The 27,601-nt window shown below is 34.3% G+C and overlaps 2 protein-coding genes across 2 annotated transcripts in view; one reads left to right on the top strand and one right to left on the bottom strand.

The window, feature by feature from the left end:
* The first annotated feature begins 5,008 nt into the window (after positions 1 to 5,008).
* nr1d2a (nuclear receptor subfamily 1, group D, member 2a) lies at positions 5,009 to 19,176 on the top strand. Its single transcript, XM_056474949.1, has 8 exons — positions 5,009 to 5,211; positions 10,861 to 11,073; positions 11,154 to 11,242; positions 12,483 to 12,627; positions 13,815 to 14,269; positions 15,644 to 15,829; positions 16,389 to 16,599; positions 16,827 to 19,176. The coding sequence occupies exons 1-8, from the start codon at positions 5,193 to 5,195 to the stop codon at positions 17,021 to 17,023; spliced, it is 1,515 nt and encodes a 504-aa protein (XP_056330924.1). The 5' UTR covers positions 5,009 to 5,192; the 3' UTR covers positions 17,024 to 19,176.
* Positions 19,177 to 26,482: 7,306 nt separating this feature from the next.
* Positions 26,483 to 27,601, bottom strand: part of nek10 (NIMA-related kinase 10) — a 43,035-nt gene continuing 41,916 nt past the window's right edge. Inside the window, exon 34 of the mRNA XM_056476148.1 lies at positions 26,483 to 26,929. Coding sequence (XP_056332123.1) covers positions 26,881 to 26,929 — 49 coding nt within the window. The 3' untranslated portion in view covers positions 26,483 to 26,880. The remainder of the gene's footprint in view (positions 26,930 to 27,601) is intronic.

The following is a 27,601-nucleotide window of genomic DNA, read 5'->3' as shown; positions in this document are numbered from 1 at the left end:
TTTTACATTATTTTAAGGTTTATGCATAGTTTATGAGCAATATCACATGTGTAGCAGTGCGATATGGCTGTAAATCAGTACTGGTGGGAGGCGTGCGTTGGCTATAGTTGGCGTTTATACAATAGTTCGATGGCACAATTGAGTATTTAAAAAAAGTCAAACACGGAGAGTCTAAAAACCCTTTTGTAAGAGGAATTACTTTCTTCTGCCATTCATTCACATCTGCAGCTGATGTCAGAACAGCAGAAACCATTGCTACTTCACCAACGTCACTTTAGAGCTAGTGTTTGAATGATTCTCTAGCGTAATGTCTAAAGTGATGACACAACAGCTGATTTTGCTGACATTTTAAGATTATAAGGCTGAACTTGATATGAAATGTCATCAGTCTACAGAGATTTCTTCTTACAATCTTAGTCTACAGTATTTCTCTGTTGCAATCAGGATATCACAATAATTAACCCTGAAAAAAAGCAGTGCAATCACTACCATATTACTGTTGTGTTTGCGATAAGGAGGGGGTGTTCGGGGGTGAGGTCTCTGAATAACACTGTTGAGAACTGGGATAGGAAAGTAACTATTAAAATAGGCACTGTCCTTATAAATAAACTGCATAGTTGCAATCTATACAAAAGAGAGAGATCGACTTAGACTATGACTTACCAGTTTAATAATGATTTGATCAGCTGTAGTTAGAAATCATGCATCACGTTTGAATCTTTTAAGCAAGGGCGGTCCTGGCACCATCTTGTGGATAGACAACGTCAACTGTCTTTGGCTAATGGACAGATGCGCTGTCTCTCAGAAATTATAAACTTTTTGAAATAGGCACTATTCTTATAAATAAACAGCATAGTTGCAATCTAAACAACTAAATTCTCGCCTAAAAAAGCCTCAAAAGTACATTATGTTGTCCAACAGCTGCAATATTTGTCAAACTGTGGTGAGTTTATTGATCTGCTGTCACTCTTTGTGGGCGGAGTAATACACAAAGGTGAAGAGGCTGTACGAGTGCTGTTATTGTAGAATATCACACTGCTATCAGCCAATCAGATTTGAGAACCAGCCATAACTGTTGTATATATATATATATATATATATATATATATATATATATATATATACATATGAGCACTATCACACTAGTAGCACTGCGATATGTATATCGGCAATGGTGGGAGGCGTGCGTTGGCTCAAGGCCGTAGGCTGAGTGCTCTAGTGCCCCCACCAGTGCTGATATACAGCCATATCGCACTGCTACTCGTGTGATACTGCGTTTATACAACAGTTTGACGGCATAATTGTGTGTTTAAAAAAGAAAATCAAACACGGAGAGTCTAAAAAATCCTTTTGTAAAGGAACTACTTTCATCCCCCATTTATGCACATCTGAAGCTGACCGTCAGTACAGCAGAAGTCGTTACTAATTCACCAACGTCACTTTAGAGCTAGTGTTTGATTGATTCTTGTTATGTCTATAGTGTTGACAAAACAGGTGAGTTTGCTCACATTTTAAGATTATAAGGCTGAACAGTATGAAATGTCATCAGTATACATAGATTTCCCAGTATCTCTCTGTTGCAATCGGGAGATCACAATAATTAACCCCAAAAAAGCCAAAGCAAAGCAAACACTACCAGTTGATGTGGTATAAATACAGCAATATAAAATGCAAAAGAGAGGGATCGACTAAGAATGTCGCTTACCTGATTTATAATGATTTGTTCAGCTGTAGTTTGAAATTTACACTGAGAAAATACTGTTTTTCCGACCTAAGGACTTATTATGCGGTCTCTGTTGCCATCTTGTGGCGGAACGTCAACCGTCACTTTCTTTGGTCTGCTCAGATAGGCTGATAGCGGCCGATGCACTGAATCCGATACTCCGAAATTATAAATATTTTAAATAGGCTGCATATCTTAAAATAGGCTATCCTGCATATCTGCAATCTAAACAACTACATTCTTGACAAAAAAAGCCTCAAAAGTACATTATGTTATTCAACAGCAGCAATATTTGTCAAACTGTAGAGTATGGGTCTTAAACTCAATTTCTGGAGGGCCACAGCTCTGCACAGTTTTGCTTCAACCCTAATCAAACACAGCTGATCCAAATAATCTAGTTCAAAAGAATCTCAAACACCTTGATGAGTTGCATTAGCTGTGTTTGATTAGGGTTGGAGCATATATATATATATACACATACATACAGTTGAAGTCAGAATTATTCGCCCCCCTTTGAATTTTTTTTCTTTTTTACATATTTCCCAAATGATGTTTAACAGAGCAAGGAAATTTTCACAGTATGTCTGATAATATTTTTTCTTCTGGAGAGAGTCTTATTTGTTTTATTTCAGCTAGGATAAAAGCAGTTTTAAATTTTTTAAAACCCATTTTAAGGTCAATTTTAGTAGCCCCTTTAAGCTAGATTTGTTTCCGATAGTCTACAGAACAAACCATCATTATACAATAACTTGCCTAATTACCCTAATCTGCCTAGTTAACCTAATTAACCTAGTTAAGCCTTTAAATGTTACTTTAAGTATAGAAGTTTATTGAAAAACATCCAGTCAAATATTATTTACTGTCATCATAACAAAGATAAAATCAATCAGTTATTAGAAATGAGTTATTAAAACTATTATGATTATAAATGTGCTGAAAAAATCTTCTCTCCGTTAAACAGAAATTGGGGAAAAAATAAACAGGGGGGCTAATAATTCGTAAAACTGTATATATATGTTATCAGTAGGGCCAGACGGAATCTGCAGACATTTTTTGCTATTTCTGCGCAGAATTGTGTTTAAAATCTACAGATTTATGCGGATTTTGGGAGCATCATAACTAAAACCTTAATATATGAACTAAAAAATAATACCTTTTTAACTTTTATTTAATATTTACAATGCAAATCCATCTAGATCCACTTATTTGGTAAATAAAGCAAGCCTTTTATGTAATATCTCTACTAAAAGACAGAAAATAATACTTTACACAATGTATTGTAGATAAATCATATGAATATTTTCATGTTAGTCAATAATATTACTGAAATTAATTTAAAAACTGATTGAATTTAATTTTACACACATTTACACAAGTAAATAAACAGAATCAATGATGGGCTAAAAATCCGCTGAATTCTGCGCGTGCAGATTCCCTATGGGCCTAGTTATCAGATATTAATAGATCAAACTGCACATTCATACACAAACTCGTAGACATTAAATTCAGTATAACTGTATAGATTTTTTTTGTTACTATATTTAAATATATTACCATTGATTTTCCCCATAATATAAAGACAGCCACTAAGTGCCAGTAGTTTATATAGCAAAAACTACCAGGCATATTTAAAATAATAATGATATGATGACACATTATAAGACTCATTTAGTAAGCTCTAAATAATCATCATTTCATATCTTTGTGCTTCATCACTCTCCTCCCAGCTACTGTATTTTACCCATTGGTCAGCAAATAATGTATTATCTTTTAAAAATATCATTTTAAAAACAGTACACTCTCAGAAATAAAGGTCATTGATGTGGTTTTGTAATTTTAATGTACTAATATGTACACAACTTGGGTAAATTAAAAAGCATGGCCCAAAGTGACAGCTTTTAAGCCCTTATTTCTGAGTGTGCTGTTTTTAAAAAGATTTATTTAAAAAGACTAAAATGTTTTACTGGCAAATAAGTATAGCTGGAAGGAAAGTGATAAAGTATTTAAATGACAATTACTTATATTTAGGGCTTACTGATTTGAAACCGCTTGAGGGTGAGTAAATAGTGAGTATTTTTGGGTGAACTGTCTCTTTAAGTAAAACTTTTTTGGCTCCCTGCACGCAAAAAAACGCCTATAGTTAAACCCCTGAATGTCACAGTGCCCCATTATTAGTCCCTGTTGTTGTTTTGGATGGGGAGTGGCGGCGGAGCTCCAGAAAAACATCGTGTTCCCGGATTCGCGCCTCACGTTGCAGCGGTGGGCTCGTGCTCGTGCGCACGGCCCCGCCTCTCTGAATATGGAGTGACATTTGCGACAAAATTCTGTAAAAGCTCATGTTTTGAGATAGAAAAACGGCTTTATGCACATGTATAAACCCAGTGTTACAATATTGGATGTTTGATGATTTTTGATAAGGGTATAACAATGGATAAGAATACTAGAAAGCTAAAAATGTGATCCCAAACATAAAAGTGTTGATGCAGTGCAAAAAATGTTCCATTACACTTGGGTATACGCTACTGTTAGCCAAATAATTGTATTTAGATTTTGTTTTAATTAATTTATTTAGAAATTCAGTTCACAATACTTCATTATCTTTCTGTTAGCATATTGTCATTAGTACAGCATGTAATTAAAATGAATAATAAGAAAATGTTTGAGTGCCATTTTGCGCACTCAAAACGTGATCTTTTACGTGCAGAATTGTTAATGCGCATACAACAAGCCATTTTACGCACATAATTTGTTAATGCACATGCATCAAGCCATTTTGCGCACTTAAAACATGACCTTTTGCATGCAGAATTGTTAACCAGCATGCAACAGGCCATTTTCTGTGCTCAAAATATGATATTTTGCTCGAAGAGTTGTTAAATCGCATACAAAAAGCCATTTTGAAAGCTGAAAACATGATATTTTGCATGCAGAATTGTTAACCAGCGTGCAACAAGCCATTTTGTGCTCTCAAATCATGATCTTTTGCATGCAGAATTGTTAACATGCATGCAACAAGCCATTTTGAGCACTCAAAGCATCACAAATTACTTGTGGATGCTCAAAACTTGATCTTTTATGTACAGAATTGTTAACGCGCGAGCAACAATCCATTTTCAGCACTCAAAACATCATCTTTTGCGCACATAATTTTGTCGCAAATGTAACTCCATAATTTATGGACGGGTCACAGAAAGTGTGTCACTGGGTTACCATGAGTCGAGCGCGCGCAACGAGAGGCGGAGCCGCGGGCGGAAACACGCGCAGCAGAACACTGAGTACCTAGCGCTCGTGCACTGACAGGAGTTCCGTACCATTGTGAGGAGGAGACGCTTCAGATGGAGCACTGACTATCAGAACACACACACACATAAACACACTGGATCTGATCTATCTCTCACACACAAAGCAACTTCTACCAGCTGGAATAATCACTGTCCGGCTGAATCGCAGATACCCGAAGACTGAAAACATGGAATCGGCAAAGCAAGGTATTGGACCGTCGTTTATTCATTATTGCTTATTTTGCAATTAATTTAGCATTGTCTGATACAACACGAATGAATAGTGCAAATGGATGACAATATTTCAGTAATATGCTTGTGATTTTTAGATAAACATGCTGAATAGATGATTTTATAATTGTTTTCAAATATTTAATTTAATAAATCTATGATTAGGAATTAGTAATTTTCATATTTTAATATCGATATAAATTATATACACATTTAAAAATTAGATATACATTTATTATAGTTAAATATTTTATTATATTTTTATTTTTAAATATTTTCGCATTTCTATTTTGTGTGCATTGCAAGTTATTTAATATTTTGTTTGACATTATTATTAAATGCATGTATCTATCGTGTGTATATATAGCATATGTAAATATCTTTGTATATATTTAAGAATGGTTTAAAAAAATAATTAAATTAATATCATTAAAAATATTTAAATAATTTAAAAAGAGTAAGTAAAATAAAGAATATCTATCTATCTATCTATCTATCTATCTAAATAGACACATCAATGCGTAAATGTCAGTAAATCTATAAATAGCAGCACGTCAATGCATGATCGTCATTTTTAATGTTACTGTAATATTTCGTGAAAGCTGTCATCATAAATAAAATTAATACCATAAATAAAAGCTTTTAAAATGACATCAGAATGATTAGTTTAGTTTTTATGAGTCAAACTGGGTGATTTAAATCACCTTTGGCACTCTTTCCGTGGTCTGCATGACAGATCTGCAGCCTGGAGCAGTCAAACACTGGATGTGGGTTAGGAGTGCCCGTGACGTCACGCGCGCTCAGTACTCTGAGTACTAGAAGGCTCGTGCTCACATGGCTCCCGTAGCCTAGCCATGTGCCCGTGTGTACGAGGAGTCGGCGTCTCGACGCTGATTGGCCGTGACGCGGCACTTGCCGATCTCTGATTGGTCGAGGCGCTGCGGTTGCATAATTTAGCACACTGGCCTGACGCGAGACTCTCTGCAGTACCACGTGAGAGCGGCAGCAGACAGAGAGTGACCTACATATTCAATCCGTACAAAACATGAGAGGCCACGTGTGGGTGGAGAAACACTGGGTTACTGCTGGGTAGATAACCTTCAGTGGACATTTAACACTATATAGTGGGTGTTTATTGGTGAACAGTTAACTGCTTATAATATTGTACATCTTTTTAACATTAAATATTGTATTTTTGTTCCTTAAGGCAAAACAGAATAGGCAAATGGGATTTAAACCATTAATAATTATGGCCATGGTTTCTCAGTGGATATATTAGGTTAAGAATGGCTAACAGTTTTTATTGTTGTTAAATATATATGTTTTATAGATTTTAACAATATAATTTATTATATTGGTAAACAGTAACTACTAAAATATATTATGTAAAGTATATATTACTGTATATATTACATTATGTATGTTTAACATTTGTTTGTATTATTGTTACAATACAAGTTTATTATTGCTTTATTAATTTTGTTTAAATATTTAAATGAGACTATTTCATTACATATATTTTTTATCAGTCCATATTTCAGTATTGTGGGTTTTTATTGGTGTTTATTGGTGAACAGTTAACTAATAATATTGTAAATCTTTTGACATCGAATACTGTATTTGTTTCTTCAGTAAGGCAAGACAGAGTATGCAAATAGGGTGAAGGAAGGGCTAGCATTTTTTATTGTTGGTAAATATATATGTTAAACCGTTAACTGCTGAAAATATTGCACTATATATATATATATATACACACACACACACACACACACACACACATTATGCATATATTACGTTAAGTGTGGTTAACAATTGTTTGTTTTATTGTTACAATACATAATGTTTATCATTGTTTGATTTTATTTAAATACCTAAATGAAACTATTTCATTAAATATATAGTTTTTATCAGTCCATATTTGAGATTTTAAAACAATATAGAGGGTGTTTATTGGTGAACAGATAACTAATAACATTGTACATATTTTGACATCAAATATTGTATTTTATTTCTTAAGACGGTAAGCATATGGAGAATAAAAACAAATATAAGTTGATATATTATGGTAAGAATAGCTAAAAATGTTTTGTTGGTAAAATATATAATGTTTATTGTTGTTTTATTTTGTTAAAATATTTAAATGAGACACTATTTCATTAAATCTGCTCTAGTTTTCAATACATTTCTAGCACAATAATCTGAAGATTGGTTGAAAGCAGGTTGAAAATTCTCAGTCAAAGGTTTTTTCAATTTCGGTCATCTTATGTCCGTTCATAATTGAGAAAATACCATGGCCAGAAAAAAAACCCAATAAAATAGTTTTTAAATTATTAAATGTTTCATAACAATAATATAAACCAAATTATACATGAACAACTCACTTGACAAAAAAACTAAAGAATACAGATATAAATAAAACTGAAGTTTTGAGAGAACGATCTTAAAGAAAATCTGTAATATATCTGACATCTACAGAAACAAACTGATTAAGTGCGACAGAAGAAATCTTTAAAGTGTATTTTCTATGATGTCTCCATATTAGACAGAATAAAACACTCTTTATGAAAATCCAAAAAGCCCCACAACAACAAAAATGTATTGTTTATGGATGTTTCTTTCATGAATAAATATTTAACAACATATTTTTATGTATGTGTGTGTGCAAATGCAATCCACCAATCCATTCATTTTAAACTAGGTCATGACCGAGGAAGTTCATCCAACATGTGCACAGCATATGATTATATAATGCCATAACTGTGTCAGCAACTCCTCATGCCAGTAAATGTGTGACTTATTCATACTGGCATGAGCTGCACACCAATTTAAATTAGTTTAGATAAAGCGATTGTCTAGTATGGGAATGGAACGCAATGACGCAGGTCACTGGATCATTCATGAGTCAAGCGTACTTCCACAACATATTCATTTATGGAGTTTTTGCACAAAAATTTTGTCTCAAATTATTAAAATTATATGTATTATGTGTATATTAAACTATATACTTGTATGGGTGGGCGACAAGATGGCTCAGTGGTTAGCACTGTCGCCTCACAGCAAGAAAGGAACTGGTTCGAGTCCCAGCTAGGCCAGTTGGCATTTCTGTGTGGAGTTTGCATGTTCTCCCTGTGTTGGCGTGGGTTTCCTCCGGGAGCTCCAGTTTCCCCCACAGTCCAAACACATGCGCTATAGGTGAATTGGATAAACTAAATTGGCTGTAGTGTGTGTGTGTGAATGAGAGTGTATGGATGCTTCCCAGTACTGGGTTGCGGTTGGAAGGGCATCCGTTGTGTAAAACATATGCTGGATAAGGTTCATTCTGCTGTGGCGACGCCTGATGAATAAAGGGACTACGCTGAAAGAAAAAAAATGAATAGTGTTTCGTTTCAAGATCGTTTACAATTTTTCATGTCAGTTTTGCTTTTGGAGTGTGCATTTTTACAAATATTCTTGTTTTAGTACATCAGATTAAATTTAAATAAGCAACGCTGCCTCTTTTCTGCTAGGTTAAATAAAAATGTATTCATACCAGTGTTGTCACAATGCTGTACCTTCCGACTTCGATACGATACCTTAAAAAATATCGAAATTCGATATTGTGTGCAATACTGTGGGGAATAAATAGGGTACATGCTGAAGCATGCTAATAGGTCTTTTAACTTGCCAGTAACCTGGGTTAATCGTTTCCAGTCAATTGTATGCCAATGCAAAAATCGTCGCATTTAAGGTCAGTTTTCTTTAAAAATCAGCGATCTCCACTGGCTGAGTGATATCTAATTTAAAGTGGGTCTCAGATTGTACAAGAAGCACTGCATTAAATTACATTTCCCCCGCCATGTCTTTATAATATGAGCATTTATTTTACCTCAGTATATTCAATGGAGCTTCTGCGCTAGCCTGCCGATTCTGACAGTCGGTGTGCGAGCAAACGGCTTTTTGTCTCGTTTTACGCTAGAGCAACTAAATGAATGCCAAAGTTTATTTAACTGAATGTATTTTTATTACATTACAACATCGATGCTGTAAAAGGAGCCGTATAAAATGGAAAAAAACTCACAATAACAGGTCACCGGAAGTTTATCAGTATGGGAAAAATACTAGCTTGGCATATACCCCATTCCTCAACATTAACAGTATACAAATTAAATAAAAAGGGAAAAATAAACTAAACCATATAATGCTTATACTAGGTACATCAGCAGTCCTCAAATCCAAAAGGGAATAAATTACCAATACATAAATAAATAAATAAATAAATAAGTGCAATCTCATCTTATTTTCTGATTAAAACAAAAGTGTTAAAATCTTAATATTCTTTTGATTATTATTATTATTATTATTATTAATAATAATTTTTTATCTCCCTGCTGGTGAGAAGAAACCGAAAAGCAATATTGTATTATTTTAGATATTTTAGTATTGATATTTATGGATATATCGATATTTTTAACAACACTACTTTATACTATATTTCAGTTGTTTATGTATACATTTGAAGTCAAAATTTGGCCCTCCTGTATTTGTTTTTCTTTTTTTCTTTTTTATTTTTATTGGACTTTTCAAAATTAGTTGTATGTACACAGTACTGAGTAGAACATGAACAGTATACATTATTTTAAGGGAAAAAAGAGAAAAAAATAGAAAAGAAAAATAAATAAATAGATATAAGATAAAAAAAAAAAAAAAAAAAAAAAAAAAAAAAAAATATATATATATATATATATATATATATATATATATATATATATATATATATATATATATATATATATAATAAGAATTAATAAATAAAACTAAATAAATGTAATTAAAAACAACAGTGTGGTGTAATTGAAAACAATATTACAATATTATGGTGTGTACAATTAAGGATACATAGTAAAATTATAATCAATGCCAAGACAGTTCAAAGGAGTTTCCCACATTTTCTGGAATGATTTGGATTTTCCTTTTAATATATGTCCAATTTTTTCCATCACTATGGTTTCTTTAATCAGGATTATCCAGTCCTTGACAAGAGGGGGTTCTGTCCCGACCCATTTATTCATAATTATTTTCCTCCCCTTGTTTTTCTTTTTTAAATATTTCCCAAATGATGTTTAACAGAGCAAGGGATTTTTCACAGTATTTCCTATAATATTTTTTCTTCTGGGAAAAAGTCTTATTTGATTTATTTTGGCTAGAATAAAAGCAGTTTTTAATTTTTAAAGCATTTTAAAATCAAAATTATTAGCCCCTTTAAGCTATATATTTTTCTAATTGTCTACAGAACAAACCATCATTATACAATAACTTGCCTAATTACTCCAACATGCCTAATTAAGCCTTTAAATTAAGCTGAATACTAGTATCTTGAAAAATATCTAGTCCAAATATTATTTACTGTCATCATGGCAAAGATAAAATAAATCAGTTATTAGAAATAAGTTATTAAAACTATTATGTTTAGAAATGTGTTGAAGAAATCTTTCCGTTATATAGAAATTGGTGAAAAAATTAACAGATGGGCTAATGATTCTGACTTAACTAATCATGAATATGCATATTTAAAATCAGCGTACTACTGTGCATACCTGCTTATAGTCTTTAAATGTAGGATTTTCTGCTGTGTTTTCGTTTGTCCAGGAGGTGTGATAGCCTATGTCTGCTCCTCAAGCTCCGCCTCCAGCCTTGAGTCCTGCATGAGTGACAGCTCTGCCAGCCGATCGCCATCATCCTCTCCTCCTCTGCCCACTAAAGTGAGCCGTGCCACAGATCTGTCCATCAGTGCAGGAATGCTGAAACACACACGTGGACACACATCTGATAAAAGCCTCGCTAACAAGAGCTCCATCACCAGTGAGTCCACACACATACACACACACATACACAGTGAGCACATCTGACAGGATTTACAGACTCTGACGTGTGTTTTCCAGAGCTGAATGGGATGGTGCTGCTGTGTAAAGTGTGTGGAGACGTCGCCTCTGGCTTCCACTATGGTGTTCATGCCTGCGAAGGCTGCAAGGTGAGGAGGCGTATAATTTTTTGGGGGTCTTTTCCAAAAGTGCTCATCTATGGGCATTTTGAGGCATCTTTGCTAAGCTAACATAAATATGTACTTATGAATCAATTTAGTTACTTGCAATCCAAAAATGTGCAGTTTTAGCATGTATTTGTATGTGCACTGTGTGTATTCGTTTATTGTTTTTACAGTCGTAAAAAGTTTTAGTATTTGTACCCCATTTTATTTTTAATTTGAGTAATCTGAGCAGTTTGAGTTGAGTAGTCATTATTTCTAATATAATAAAAGATCATAGCTTATATATATACACTTAACGGCCACTTTATTAGGTACACCTTACTAGTACTAGGTTGGACCCCTTTTGCCTTCAGAACTGCCTTTAATCCTTCATGTCATAGATTCAACAAGCTACTGGAAATATTCCTCTGAGATTTTGCTACATATTGACATGATAGCATCACGTTGCTGCAGATTTGTCTGCTGCACATCCATGATGTGAATCTCCCATTCCACCACATCCCAAATGTCCTCTATTGGATTGAGATCTGGTGACTGTGGAGGCCATTTGAGTGCAGTGAACTCATTGTCATGTTCAAGAAACCAGTCTGAGATGATTCGTGCTTTATGACATGGTGCCTTATCCTGCTGGAAGAAGCCATCAGAAGATGGGTACACTGTACTCAATACTCAGGCAGGTTGCGATTGTGCTGCCATGTGATTGGCTCATTAGAAATTTGCGTTAACAAGCAGTTTAACAGGTGTACCTAATAAAGTGGCCGCTTAGTCTATCTATTTTTAGGACATCAGACAAACCAAAATGTAAAAAAAAAAAAAAAAAAACATTGATTTTTATAAATGTTATTTGATTTTTTTTTTAGAGTTAAGGGACTTTTTTAAGGTTTTAGTTATGGTTTTAGAATTAAATAAATATGAAGTAAAACAATATACAAATATTGGATGAAAACTTGTTGGCAGCTAAGTTGCAAAGGAAAACAGAAATAGTAATTTATACATTTATTCTAAAAAATGATGAGATGTTTCATTAAAATATGGATAAATGCAATCATTGGTTTAAATGTTGTAATATATTTTTACTCTAACAGTTGGGATTATCCATATTTTATCCAAATTGGGTTTGAAACAAGCTGTTTAGCACATACATTTTACAAATAAATTTACAATTATAGTTTATTTAATTTGTTTTTACTAAATTAAGATGATAAACATGTTTTTTTTTTCACAGGGCTTCTTCAGAAGAAGTATCCAGCAGAATATCCAGTATAAGAAATGCCTGAAGACTGAAAGCTGCACTATCGTGAGGATAAACCGCAACCGATGCCAACAGTGCCGCTTCAAGAAGTGTTTATCCGTCGGAATGTCAAGAGACGGTGAGTTTGACAACACATTACTACTTCTGCTGACTTTAAAGAGACAGTTCACCCAAAAACTAAAAGTCAGTCATCATTTCCTCATCCTCCACTTGTGGGTTTTTCACAAACATGAGTTTTTCTGCTGAACACAAAGGGCCATTCAACAGTGATATTATTTACTGGACTTTACAGAAACAAGTTCAGCCACAAATCAAACTGAAATAAATTATATTCAAGTTTTACAGTATAACTGTGTAAAAATCAGTGCAGAAAATAAAGAAATCTAAAAAATGAATATGATTAGTATAGAAATATAACCTCTTTGAAACTAAATAAAATAGCATATTACCCTCTTCTTTTTCACTGCTCTAACAGTGGTTGTGCAAACAAAGCACAACTTTCTGTGTCTGCATTCTGAGCAGCGTAGAAGAACTGACTCTGGGTTTGCAGTGTTAAGCAAAGCCAGCAGACGGACATATGTCTCATTTAAAAAGATGGTATAAAATTGGCTTATGATTTCAAATACTATATATTATATATATTATCTATTATATATATATTTTCAATACTAGTATAGGTTATGGCTACTCGATATTAGAAAAAACGTAAAGTATATGCTGTGATATTTTTATTTTCTGCAATTTATATCACAATATTTCACCAAATAACTTGAATAACTCGATGTGGAAATAATTAATACTTTTATATTCTTTGGGATGATTTTGCAGAATTCACTTGCAGAAAATATAATCAACGAATTACCAGCATAGATAATTGAAGAGCGACAACATATAAACACTAAACAGCAAATAAACACTATTCAGGTTCAGAAATAAAATAATCAAATGTACAATAAAGTGTTATAAAAACTTCATTGCATAAGTAATTAAATAAAATTACGTAAAATTAATTAAATAAAGTTACGTAATGTAACAGTTCCTTGTGCCAAAATGCTTTAAACTCACCTAAAATGCTTACTGCTAACACGCAAATCATAAACTTTCAATTTATTATGATTACACTGAAATGACTCCACCATTTTGATGTGTTCTGAACTGTGTACCTGGTCAACTATAATCTAGACTCCACATTGCAGATCCTGCGATGTGACTATTATTGATTCGCACATTGCGATATCGATGTTAAAACGATATGTTGTGCAGTCTTAGTATCGCACCAACCCTAAACTTGACTTGTCTTTTCAGCCGTGCGTTTCGGACGCATCCCGAAGCGTGAGAAGCAGCGGATGCTCCTGGAGATGCAGACGGCGATGAACAACATGATGAACAACAGTCAGCTCCAGCACATGCTGCACGTTTCTCAGAGTGACTCGTCCAGCTCTTCTTCTGCATCTCCGCCGGATTCCCCGCGCTCCTCATCGGAGTCGCTTGTCCCGATGGACACGGCCTCGTCCTGCTCATCCGACAGCGGAGAAGAGGACGGACGCTTCTCCTACAGCGCATCTGTTTCTCCGGCCGCATCCGAAACACTCAGCAGGGAAGAAGAGGAGCCGCAGACGCAGTGCTGGAGACGCTCAGACTGTCAAAACACCACAGGACCTTATAGAGAACAGGCGGCGCAGCAGTGCATTCGCTCACCGACTGAAAATATGACGTACTGCAGGAGGAACATGAATGAAGGAGGAAACCGAGGACATCTAGTGAGCTGACCTTCTGCTTTTTACAACACTATATTAAAGGTCCCATGACATTAAAATAAAGATGTTTAGAGGTTTCAGTCTGTCAGTTTTTTTTATATTAGCTATGTGAATAAAGCACAACATTTTTAATTGTTTTTACATTGAACGATGTAATTAAATACATATTTATTTAAATGAATTTAAAAAATAAACACATTTATAATACTTATACCTAATATAAAAAGCATCTGCTAAATTAATAAAATTAAATGTATTTAGATTCATTAATTTTAATTAAATAACAGATTTATAATAAATAAGCAAGCACGTTTACTTTTCTATTTAATGATTATAGAGCAGTTTTCATAAGGCAAGCAACTTTACTGATTATAGTATAGCATTAGTAGAGCTTACAGCATGTTTTGAGCATGCAAAATAAATTTTTGTTCATGTTTTGGGTGTGCAAAACGGCTTATTGCACACGCATACCGATTCTGTGTGCAAAAGATCATGTTTTAAGCATGCAAAATAAAGTTTTGATCAAGTTTTGAGTGCGCAAAATGGCTTGTTGCACGCATATTAACAATTCTGTGTGCAAAAGATCATGTTTTGAGCATGCAAAATAAAGTTTTGATCATGTTTTGAGTGCACAAAATGGCTTGTTGCATGCGTGTTAATAATTCTGTGTGCAAAAGATCATGTTTTGAGCATCCAAAATAAATTTTTGATCATGTTTGATCTTTTTAATTTGATCTCATTAATAATTGTCAGGATTTAAATGAATTATTCTTACAATTTACTTCGTTTTAAATAATAACTCATTCATAATATGTTAAATAATTGTAATAATTATTACTAAATATGTCTGCGCCAGTGGTGTAGTGGTTAGAGCATCGACAAATGCACTCCGGTGCTCACGGCGACCCGAGTTCGAGTCTGCCTCGCAGTCCAATGCTGATCCTTCCCCTCTCTCTGCTCCCCATGCTTTCCTGTCAATACTCTCTACTGTCCTCTCAAATAAAGGTGAAACCCCCCCAAAAATGATAATAATAATAATTATTACAAAATATTTAATTACTTAATCATTTATATGACTGTTGTTTATTTAATAATTTATTTTAGTAACACTTTAAAATAATGTTGTATTAGTTAATGCCAGTAATTGCATTTGCTAACATGAACAAACAATGAACAATGCATTTATACAGTATTTGTTCATGTTAGTTATTGAAAATACAGTTGTGCATTAACTAATGTTAGTAAATGCTGAACAAGTATTATTCATTATTAATTAATGTTGGTAAATACATTAACTAATAATGAAACCTTATTGTAAAGTCTGACCTTTATTTTAAAAGTGGAAATAAATCTAACCACACCTGTTTCCTCTGTCAGGTTTGTCCCATGAGTGCCTCCCCGTTCGTGGACGCCTCCAGACCCGGTCATGAAGTCTGGGAAGAGTTTTCCAGGAGTTTCATCCCTGCCGTTCGAGAGGTTGTGGAGTTTGCCAAGCGAATCCCAGGCTTCCAGGAGCTTTCCCAACACGACCAGGTCAACCTGCTGAAGGCCGGCACATTTGAGGTAAAGCAGCGCTCGATCCCGACTGCAATAAATATTAATTCCCTCCCTTAACCCTTAGTTTGCTATTAGGGAATGATGCGCTAAAGAAAGCTCCGCCCCCTACTCAATATTCGGTTTGAGTTTGAATACATCTGTGGACATACAGTGAAATGAAATGTCATGTCTCGCAGGACTACGGTGCTACATAAATGAGCAGTCATCGATATAAACACTGGATGCAAGAACTATTTTAAAATCTGAAGATTTTTTTTCGTATTGTGACGCAGCTCCTAGAGAAACAGAATATTAAATGAGAAAACAGTGGGTGTGCCTTGTTTTTTCTACTGCGAGCTGATTGGATGTAGTAAAGTAAGCATTTCATTCGGAAAGAGGGGAGAGTTATTACAACCTAACAGACTCCTCCTCCTCACCATTTCTGTTTGTTGTCAAAACTGACAGCTGGAGGGGCGTGGTTAAGTATGTTAGCCCCGCCCAATACCTCAGACTGACCTAATAACATTGTGTTTTGATGACTTTTGATGACTAACTACCTGTAACGCTGCGGTCCTCCTCTGTGCAGGTGCTGATGGTGCGTTTCGTGCCTCTCTTCGACGTGCAGCAGCGGACGGTGAGTTTCGTGAGTGGCAGGAGGTACAGTGTGGATCTGCTGCGCTCCATGGGGGCCGGAGAGCTGCTCAACTGCATGTTCGAGTTCAGCGAGAAACTCACGGCTCTGCAGCTCAATGACGAGGAAATGAGCCTCTTCTCTGCTGTGGTACTCGTGTCTGCAGGTACGACAACTACAAACACAAGCATGCGACTGTACTTTTCTCTTTAATGATTATAGTACGCTGGCCCAGAGAGCTTAATGTGCTGCAATTTAAGACCCTTTATTTATTTACCCTTTTCACAAGACTGTCATGACGTGTATCATCGGCATCTTACATACTTGAATGTACAGATATGTATATTATGTAAAACTAGCATGCAACTCACAGATTTCCTCTTGCGTTCGCAGACCGTTCAGCCATTGAGGACGTCGCCGGTGTGGAGGCCCTTCAGGAAAGCCTAATCCGAGCCCTGAGGAACCTAATCATGAAAAACCACTCAAGCGAATCATCCGTGTTCACCAAACTGCTCCTAAAACTGCCTGAGCTGCGATCGCTCAACAACATGCACTCCGAGGAGCTGCTCGCCTTCAAAATACAACCCTAAACAACCCACCTGTGCTCTCCATCTTACTCTTGAATGTATTTAACAGGCTTTTATACTGAATAACGAAGCATTCGTACGCTTTCAGAAGCTCTATTAATAGATATTGTGATTTTTGCTAATGACGCACAAGCGAAAGCGAAAAATGTTTGTCTATAAAAACACACGAAAGACTCTTCCTCTTTTCTTTATGTGCAATAGCTGCTAACGCATGGCTAGTCGTATAAGAGCAGCTTTACATCGTGTTTGTCCAGAAGAGTTTGTATTGATTAAGGCCAGACGCTGCAAGCTTTTTAAATTTTTTTATAAACGCCTATAAAACACACTTAAAAAATATACACTTTCTCTTTTTTTGCACTTTCTGTAGATTTCAGTCACAATACATATTTTAAAGGCTGTTTTTCTCCTCAACTGAGCCAGAAATTTCATTTTTAGCACTGTTTACGTACATCAAACATCACAGTTTTGCCCTAACTACTTTATCTGTGCATTTAAATAGCAGTAGATTTTAGGTTGCCCAAAATCTGCCAGAACTACTTTCTTTATCTGTGCATTTAAATATGATTATGTTTTAGAATGCTCCAAATTGGCCGGAACTACTTTGCCTGTGCATTTGAATAGCAGTCCATTTTAGAATACTCAATATTGGCCGGAACTACTTTATCTGTGCATTAAAATAGCAGTCAATTTTAGAATGCTCAAAATCTGCCGGATCTACTTTATCTGTGCATTTAAATAGCAGTCGATTTTACAATGCTCAAAATTGGCCGGAACTACTTTATCTGTGCATTTAGACAGCTGTAGATTTTAGAATGCTCAAAAATTAGCTTGAACTACTTTATCTGTGCATTTAAATTACAGCGCATTTTAAAATGCTCAAAATTGGCCGGAACTACTTTATCTGTGCGTTTAAATCACAGTACATTTTAGAATGTACAAAATATGCCAGAACAACTTTATCTGTCCATTAAAGTAACAGCACATTTTAGAATGGCCAAAATCTGCCGGAACTACTTTATCTGTGCATTTAAATTACAGCATATTTTAAAATGCTGAAAAATGCTGGAACAACTTTGTGCATTTAAATAGCAATACATTTTAGAATGTTCAAAATCTGACGGAACTACTTTATCTGTGCATTTAAATAGCAGCACATTTTAAAATGTTCAAAATTGTCCGGAACTACTTTATCTGTGCATTTAAATAGCAGCACATTTAAGAATGCTCCAAATCGGCTGGAACTACTTTATCTGTGCATTCAAAACAGCAGTCGATTTTAGAATGCTCAAAATATGCTGGAACCATTTTAACTGTGCATCAAAGTAACAGCACATTTTAGAATTCTCAAAATTTCCCGGAACTACTTTGTCTGTGCATTTAAATAGCAGCACATTTTAGAATGCCCATCAGCCAATCAGAACCAAGCATTCAACAGCCCTGTATTATTATCATATCTCTTTATTTTTAACCCTTTTTCCGCCTGCAGTGTCTAGCCTTAATAGACTGATTATGTGTTGCTGTGTATATAAATATCTGATGTCAGTTTTCTGAATGTATGTCAGCATGTCGGCATTGTTTTCTCCTGTATAACAGGGCTTTTGCACGAGGTGTCGAGGAACAGGTGCGTTCGGCACCATAAAAACGGAGCACAGACGGAAAACATCCGCCTGCCCAATTTATAATTTATAAGCGGAGTCACTTTAAAAGCCGTTTTTTATATATCGACCACGTATTAGGAGGTGTTATAAGTCTTCCATTATGCAAACGTGTATAGTGGACCTGAACAAACGTACTGAAAGAAATGGAGTTTATTTATGGCTGTTTGTACAGATTGCCTTATTATTGTTATCATTTTTCTTCTGATGTTTCTCTGGAATAAGGGTGGAGCAGGGAATCCATGTTAAAGTCCCAGTTATTTTGGGATGCACTTCTTGCGGTTTACTCTATGCATATGGAAACAGTGTGACATTATGGACATTTCTCAGCCTGTAATCCAAAAGGATAAAGATATACTGCTCCCCTATTCAGTTTTGGTGTGTCCATGTGTATTTTCGGTTGTTTGTTTCCTTATAAATAACAGTGCAGTATGTATAGTTGTGTATATCTATTTGAAATATATCATTATGAAAAGAAAATCAATAAATATTTACTTGTCATTTGTTGTTGAGCCTCTTTAATTCACCACATGTTTTTATTTAATCCAGATTTCAGTCACAATACATATTTTTAAAGGCTGTTTTTCTCCTGAACTGAGCCACAAATGTAATTTTTAGCACTGCTCCAAATTGGCTTTATCTGTGCATTTAAATATCATCACGTTTTAGAATGCTCCGAATTAGCTGGAACTACTTTATCTGTGCATTTAAATATCATCACATTTTAGAATGCTCCGAATTGGCCAGAACTACTTTATCTGTGCATTTAAATATCATCACATTTTAGAATGCTCCAAATTAGCCGTAACTACTTTATCTGTGCATTTAAATATCCCGTTTTAGAATGCTCCGAATTGGCCAGAACTACTTTATCTGTGCATTTAAATATCCCGTTTTAGAATGCTCCGAATTGGCCAGAACTACTTTATCTGTGCATTTAAATATGATCACGTTTTAGAATGCTTCAAACTGGCTGGAACTACTTTATCTGTGCATTTAAATATGATCACGTTTTAGAATGCTCCGAATTGGCCAGAACTACTTTATCTGTGCATTTAAATATGATCACGTTTTAGAATGCTCCGAATTGGCCAGAACTACTTTATCTGTGCATTTAAATATGATCACGTTTTAGAATGCTCCGAATTGGCCAGAACTACTTTATCTGTGCATTTAAATTTCATCACGTTTTAGAATGCTCTGAATTGGCCAGAACTACTTTATCTGTGCATTTAAATATCATCACATTTTAGAATGCTCCAAATTAGCCGTAACTACTTTATCTGTGCATTTAAATATCCCGTTTTAGAATGCTCCGAATTGGCCAGAACTACTTTATCTGTGCATTTAAATATCCCGTTTTAGAATGCTCCGAATTGGCCAGAACTACTTTATCTGTGCATTTAAATATCATCACGTTTTAGAATGCTCAAAATTGGCCAGAACTACTTTATATGTGCATTTAAATATCATCACGTTTTAGAATGCTCAAAATTGGCCAGAACTACTTTATATGTGCATTTAAATATCCCGTTTTAGAATGCTCTGAATTGGCCAGAACTACTTTATCTGTGCATTTAAATATCATCACGTTTTAGAATGCTCAAAATTGGCCAGAACTACTTTACCTGTGCATTTAAATATCACGTTTTAGAATGCTTCAAACTGGCTGGAACTACTTTATCTGTGCATTTAAACAGCAGTACATTTAAGAATGCTCCAAATTGGCCGGAACTACTTTATCTGTGCATTTAAATATCACATTTTAGAATGCTCCGAATTGGCCAGAACTACTTTACCTGTGCATTTAAATTTCATCACGTTTTAGAATGCTCCGAATTGGCCAGAACTACTTTATCTGTGCATTTAAATATGATCACGTTTTAGAATGCTTCAAACTGGCTGGAACTACTTTATCTGTGCATTTAAATATCATCACGTTTTAGAATGCTCCGAATTGGCCAGAACTACTTTATCTGTGCATTTAAATATGATCACGTTTTAGAATGCTCCGAATTGGCCAGAACTACTTTATCTGTGCATTTAAATTTCATCACGTTTTAGAATGCTCTGAATTGGCCAGAACTACTTTATCTGTGCATTTAAATATCATCACATTTTAGAATGCTCCAAATTAGCCGTAACTACTTTATCTGTGCATTTAAATATCCCGTTTTAGAATGCTCCGAATTGGCCAGAACTACTTTATCTGTGCATTTAAATATCCCGTTTTAGAATGCTCCGAATTGGCCAGAACTACTTTATCTGTGCATTTAAATATCATCACGTTTTAGAATGCTCAAAATTGGCCAGAACTACTTTATATGTGCATTTAAATATCATCACGTTTTAGAATGCTCAAAATTGGCCAGAACTACTTTATATGTGCATTTAAATATCCCGTTTTAGAATTCTCCGAATTGGCCAGAACTACTTTATCTGTGCATTTAAATATCATCACGTTTTAGAATGCTCAAAATTGGCCAGAACTACTTTACCTGTGCATTTAAATATCACGTTTTAGAATGCTTCAAACTGGCTGGAACTACTTTATCTGTGCATTTAAACAGCAGCACATTTTAAAATGCTCAAAATTGGCCGGAACTACTTTATCTGTGCATTTAAACAGCAGCACATTTAAGAATGCTCCAAATTGGCCGGAACTACTTTATCTGTGCATTTAAATATCACATTTTAGAATGCTCCAAATTGGCCGGAACTACTTTATCGGTGCATTTAAATATCCCATTTTAGAATGCTCCAAATTGGCCAGAACTACTTTATCTGTGCATTTAAATTTCATCACGTTTTAGAATGCTCCGAATTGGATGGAACTACTTTATCTGTGCATTTACATAGCATTAGATTTTAGAATGCGGAATGAACCGCCAACTTTTCCAGCATATGTTTTACACAGCAGATGCCCTTCCAACCCAGTACTGGGAAACACCCATACACACTCATTCACACACATACACTACGACCAATTTAGTTTATTCAATTCACCTATAGCACATGTGTTTGGACTGTGGGGGAAACCCGGAGCACCCAGAGGAAACCCACTCCAACATGGGGAGAACATGCAAACTCCACACAGAAATGCCAACTGGCCTCGAACCAGCGACCTTCTTGCTGTGAGGTGACAGTGTTAACCACTAAGCCACCGTGCTGCCCAGTTTATTATAATTAATTATTATAATATTATTAATATAAGGCATAGAATGTAAAGAAATACATGTTTATTATTAAAATTATTAATTATTAAATATCATCACGTTTTAGAATGCTCAAAATTGGCCAGAACTACTTTATATGTGCATTTAAATATCATCACGTTTTAGAATGCTCAAAATTGGCCAGAACTACTTTATATGTGCATTTAAATATCCCGTTTTAGAATGCTCCGAATTGGCCAGAACTACTTTATCTGTGCATTTAAATATCACGTTTTAGAATGCTCAAAATTGGCCAGAACTACTTTACCTGTGCATTTAAATATCACGTTTTAGAATGCTTCAAACTGGCTGGAACTACTTTATCTGTGCATTTAAACAGCAGCACATTTTAAAATGCTCAAAATTGGCCGGAACTACTTTATCTGTGCATTTAAACAGCAGCACATTTAAGAATGCTCCAAATTGGCCGGAACTACTTTATCTGTGCATTAAAATATCACATTTTAGAATGCTCCGAATTGGCCAGAACTACTTTACCTGTGCATTTAAATTTCATCACGTTTTAGAATGCTCCGAATTGGCCAGAACTACTTTATCTGTGCATTTAAATATGATCACGTTTTAGAATGCTTCAAACTGGCTGGAACTACTTTATCTGTGCATTTAAATATGATCACGTTTTAGAATGCTCCGAATTGGCCAGAACTACTTTATCTGTGCATTTAAATATGATCACGTTTTAGAATGCTCCGAATTGGCCAGAACTACTTTATCTGTGCATTTAAATTTCATCACGTTTTAGAATGCTCTGAATTGGCCAGAACTACTTTATCTGTGCATTTAAATATCATCACATTTTAGAATGCTCCAAATTAGCCGTAACTACTTTATCTGTGCATTTAAATATCCCGTTTTAGAATGCTCCGAATTGGCCAGAACTACTTTATCTGTGCATTTAAATATCATCACGTTTTAGAATGCTCAAAATTGGCCAGAACTACTTTATATGTGCATTTAAATATCATCACGTTTTAGAATGCTCAAAATTGGCCAGAACTACTTTATATGTGCATTTAAATATCCCGTTTTAGAATGCTCCGAATTGGCCAGAACTACTTTATCTGTGCATTTAAATATCATCACGTTTTAGAATGCTCAAAATTGGCCAGAACTACTTTACCTGTGCATTTAAATATCACGTTTTAGAATGCTTCAAACTGGCTGGAACTACTTTATCTGTGCATTTAAACAGCAGCACATTTTAAAATGCTCAAAATTGGCCGGAACTACTTTATCTGTGCATTTAAACAGCAGCACATTTAAGAATGCTCCAAATTGGCCGGAACTACTTTATCTGTGCATTTAAATATCACATTTTAGAATGCTCCAAATTGGCCAGAACTACTTTATCTGTGCATTTAAATTTCATCACGTTTTAGAATGCTCCGAATTGGATGGAACTACTTTATCTGTGCATTTACATAGCATTAGATTTTAGAATGCGGAATGAACCGCCAACTTTTCCAGCATATGTTTTACACAGCAGATGCCCTTCCAACCCAGTACTGGGAAACACCCATACACACTCATTCACACACATACACTACGACCAATTTAGTTTATTCAATTCACCTATAGCACATGTGTTTGGACTGTGGGGGAAACCCGGAGCACCCAGAGGAAACCCACTCCAACATGGGGAGAACATGCAAACTCCACACAGAAATGCCAACTGGCCTCGAACCAGCGACCTTCTTGCTGTGAGGTGACAGTGTTAACCACTAAGCCACCGTGCTGCCCAGTTTATTATAATTAATTATTATAATATTATTAATATAAGGCATAGAATGTAAAGAAATACATGTTTATTATTAAAATTATTAAATTTTACTATAATAGTATCTGATATCATTGACACTGCTTAGGATAAGAGTCATCGGTTTGTCCATAAACTAATGAGCTGTTTGCTGTCTATGCCCTACATAGGGAGCTTCCTAAAACTGAAGATTATAAGTAACCAGTTTAGAACATAATGAGCTTAAGTTGCAAAGTTTAGCACTCATCAAAAGTAGAGCGCAGAACAAGACTTTAATTAGATCCGAATTGTTTATAATTATTTCATTAAAAATAAATAACTTCAGGATATATTACTATTTGGTAATGTCTTTAAATATATTACTTCGAATAATATTCTTTGAAATAAGTTTAATAAAAATACATTTACTTCAAATCATTTCTAAACATGTTAATATTAAAATACAGTGAGTATTTTCATTTTAAATATATATCAAAGTCATTTGAGGTCATGCCTTTTTATTGCACTTCATATGTTTACCCACTAGAGGGCACTGATAATGTAATGCTGACCTAAAATAAATATATACGCATACAATGTTGCATCATCATGACTCTTTACATTTAATCTACTGAGTAATTATTCATTCATTCAATTTCTTTTCGGCTTAGACCCTTTTTTAATCAGCGGTTACCACAGCGGAATGAACCGCCAACTTATTCAGAATATGTTTTATGCAGCGGATACCCTTCCAGCTACAACCCATCACTGGGAAACCCATACACACTTAATCACACACATACACTACGGACAATTTTAGCTTACCCAATTCACCTGTACTGCATGTGTTTGGACTTGTGGGGGAAACCGGAGCACCCGGAGGAAACCCACGCCAACACGGGGAGAACATGCAAACTCCACACAGAAATGCCAACTGACCCAGCCGAGGCTCGAACCGGCGACCTTCTGCGCCACCGTGACGCCCACTGAGTAATTATCTTTGAAAAATAAGTAATGAGCTGTTTTAATCCATATAACTCTAGATAAAGAATTAAATGATGTTAAAAAGATGCTGATATCACTTACAGTTTATTTATCATACATGCACTTAATATAACTATTAGTCATTAGGACTTTTTGTTAACTTATTGTAAAAGCAGTTAATCAGGAAAACACAGGATACAGAACATAGTCAAGAAACATGCATGTGTATAAAGTGCACTGGTCACCCTGAGATGGAAAATGAATAGAACAATTTTGGAAGAACTTAACAAAACAAAAAAACATCATGTAATAAGGTCAAATTTGTGAACTTTAGTTAACAATAAACAACACTACAGCATTCATTTCAAACATTATTAGAATTCATTTAAATTTATCTTAACATTTTTTAAACATATATACATATGTATGTGTGCATAAATAAAATAAAAAAAATATATATATATATATATATATATTAGCCCCCTGTTCATTTTTTCCCCAGTTTCTTTTTAACAGAGGGAAGATTTCTTCAGCACATTTCTAAACATAATAGTTTTAATAGCTCATTTCTAATATGTCATGATGACAGTAAATAATATTTGACTAGATATTTTTCAAGACACTTCTATACAGCTTAAAGTGACATTTAAAGGCTTAACTAGGTTAATTAGGTTAACTAGGCAGGTTAGGGGAATTAGGGAAGTTATTGTATAATGATTGTTTTTTCTGTAGACTATCAAAAAAAAAAATTTACCTAAAGGGGCTAATAATATTGACCTTAAAATGTTTTTTTTATTTAAACTGCTTTTATTCTAGCTGAAATAAAACAAATAAGACTTTCTTATTATCAGAAAAATATTAAAAATATTATCGGTCACACTTTACAATAAGGTTCATTAGGTAATGTTAATTAATGCATTACTAACATGAACAAACAATGAACAATACATTTACTACAGTATTTGTTCATGTTAGTTAACATTAGTTAATGAAAATACGGTTGTTCATTGTTAGCTCATGTTAACTCACGCTGCATTAGCTAATGTTAACAAGCATGGACTTGGATGTTAATAATGCATTAGTAAATGTTCAATTATGATTAATAAATGCTGTACAAGTGTTCATGATTAGTTCATGTTAGTAAATGCATTAATTAATTAACCTTATTGTAAAGTGTTACCATATTATCAGACATTCAGACATACTGTGAAAATGTCCTTGCTCTGTTAAACATAATTTGGGAAATATTTAAAAAATAAAAAAATAAATAAAAGGGGGGCTAATAAAGACTTCAACTATATATATATATATATATATATATATATATATATATATATATATATATATATATATATATATATATATATATATATATATATATATATATATATATATATATATACACACACATATATATACACACACACACACACACACACACATATATATATATACAGTGTTTATAAATACATATCTACATCATGAATAAATGCTCTAAAATTTAATTTCTAAATCCTTCATCTATTTAACAAGTCCTGAGTTGAAGCAATAAACTGTATAGAAATCATTTAGTTTGAGAAAACTGACGTAATATTTTATGTTAAACTTAACTCATGTATATTAAAATTAGTGTTGGCAAAAATTAATTGCGATTAATCACATCCAAAATAAATGTCTGTTTCTTTTTTCCATAATATTGTATGTCATAATAATTCAGGGGGTTGAATAACTTTGACTGCAACTGTATATATATATATATATATGAAAATTTCCTTGCTCTGTTAAACATCATTTGGGAAATATTTAAAAAAGAAAAAAGATTCAAAGGGTGCACGCATTTATTTAACAAAACATACAGATTATATCTATGTATCTATTATTTCATTATCCATATATACACACACACATGTCAAAACAACCTTTTATTTTGGATGCATTTACTCACGATCAATCTTTGCCCAGCACTATATAAAAAGTATTGAATGTGAAAGTGTGAATAAACAGAAAGTGGCCAAATTCAGATGAGGTCAATCATCTACTGTATGTGAGCACTGTCTGTTACTGCAGTCTAACATCGGGTTGATACATTTCCCAGCATCAGCATATGTTCTTCAGATGAACATAATCAGTTTATGATTCATTATGTCTCTGCATGTGTCAGGTGTGACCTGAAAGGTTGATGCCATCATCAGACGGACGTGTCTCCAGACATGACAGCTGTCAATCAATCAATCACTGTCGGTTGGTCGATCAGGGGGTTTGAATTCGTCTCGCTCCTGCTCCTGAATCCAGATCACTTCTGCAGTTCACGCACACACACACACACACACACACACACACACACACACACACACACACACACAGGTTCATTTTAGGATGGTTAATGGTGAAGCATTGAGTAATTGTATCTCTGCTTTGTTTCATATGAAATATTTCAATGTCAGGATAACCACATATACTGTACTGTCACATATTGCATAGCAGTTCCAATAACATTTAACCCCACATACTACTTACTTGATGAATACAAGATAATACAAGAGCTGCACAATATATTGTTTCAGCAATTGTGTGTTCTCAAAGGTCACATTGCAGGACATGCAATGTTAAATTGGGATTATAGTCGATCAACAATTGAGAATACATGAGATTTCTGGAGTCATTTCAAAGTATAACCATAACAGAGTGAACTTTATCATTTGTATGTTTTAAAGGCATTTTAAGAGGATGTAATGCATGTAAGGCACAATAACATACAACATTTGTACTTTTAATGAAGAAAAATTTTACTGAATTATTAATACAATGAAGACTTTAACATTTAAGTATTCCATTTCTGTTCCTGAATACCTTTTTGACTCTCTGGAAAACCGTGAAGCACTGTTTCTTTTACCTTTTTTTCTTTGCTCTGTTGTAATTATTCTTGCTTTGGAATTGCTTACTTTTCATTCACACCCTTATAAAATCACCC

This window comes from Danio aesculapii, chromosome 16 (assembly GCF_903798145.1).
Source record: "Danio aesculapii chromosome 16, fDanAes4.1, whole genome shotgun sequence".
NCBI lineage: Eukaryota > Metazoa > Chordata > Actinopteri > Cypriniformes > Danionidae > Danio > Danio aesculapii.
Note: the sequence above shows the minus strand (reverse complement) of the source record. Positions and strands in the feature narration are given on the sequence as shown.

What these genes read in the sequence shown, in the direction of transcription:
- nr1d2a (XM_056474949.1), top strand. An exon ending in TAACAAGAGCTCCATCACCA is followed by an intron (nt 11,074 to 11,153) that starts GTGAGTCCACAC and finishes TGTGTTTTCCAG; the next exon opens with AGCTGAATGGGATGGTGCTG. An exon ending in CGTCGGAATGTCAAGAGACG is followed by an intron (nt 12,628 to 13,814) that starts GTGAGTTTGACA and finishes TTGTCTTTTCAG; the next exon opens with CCGTGCGTTTCGGACGCATC.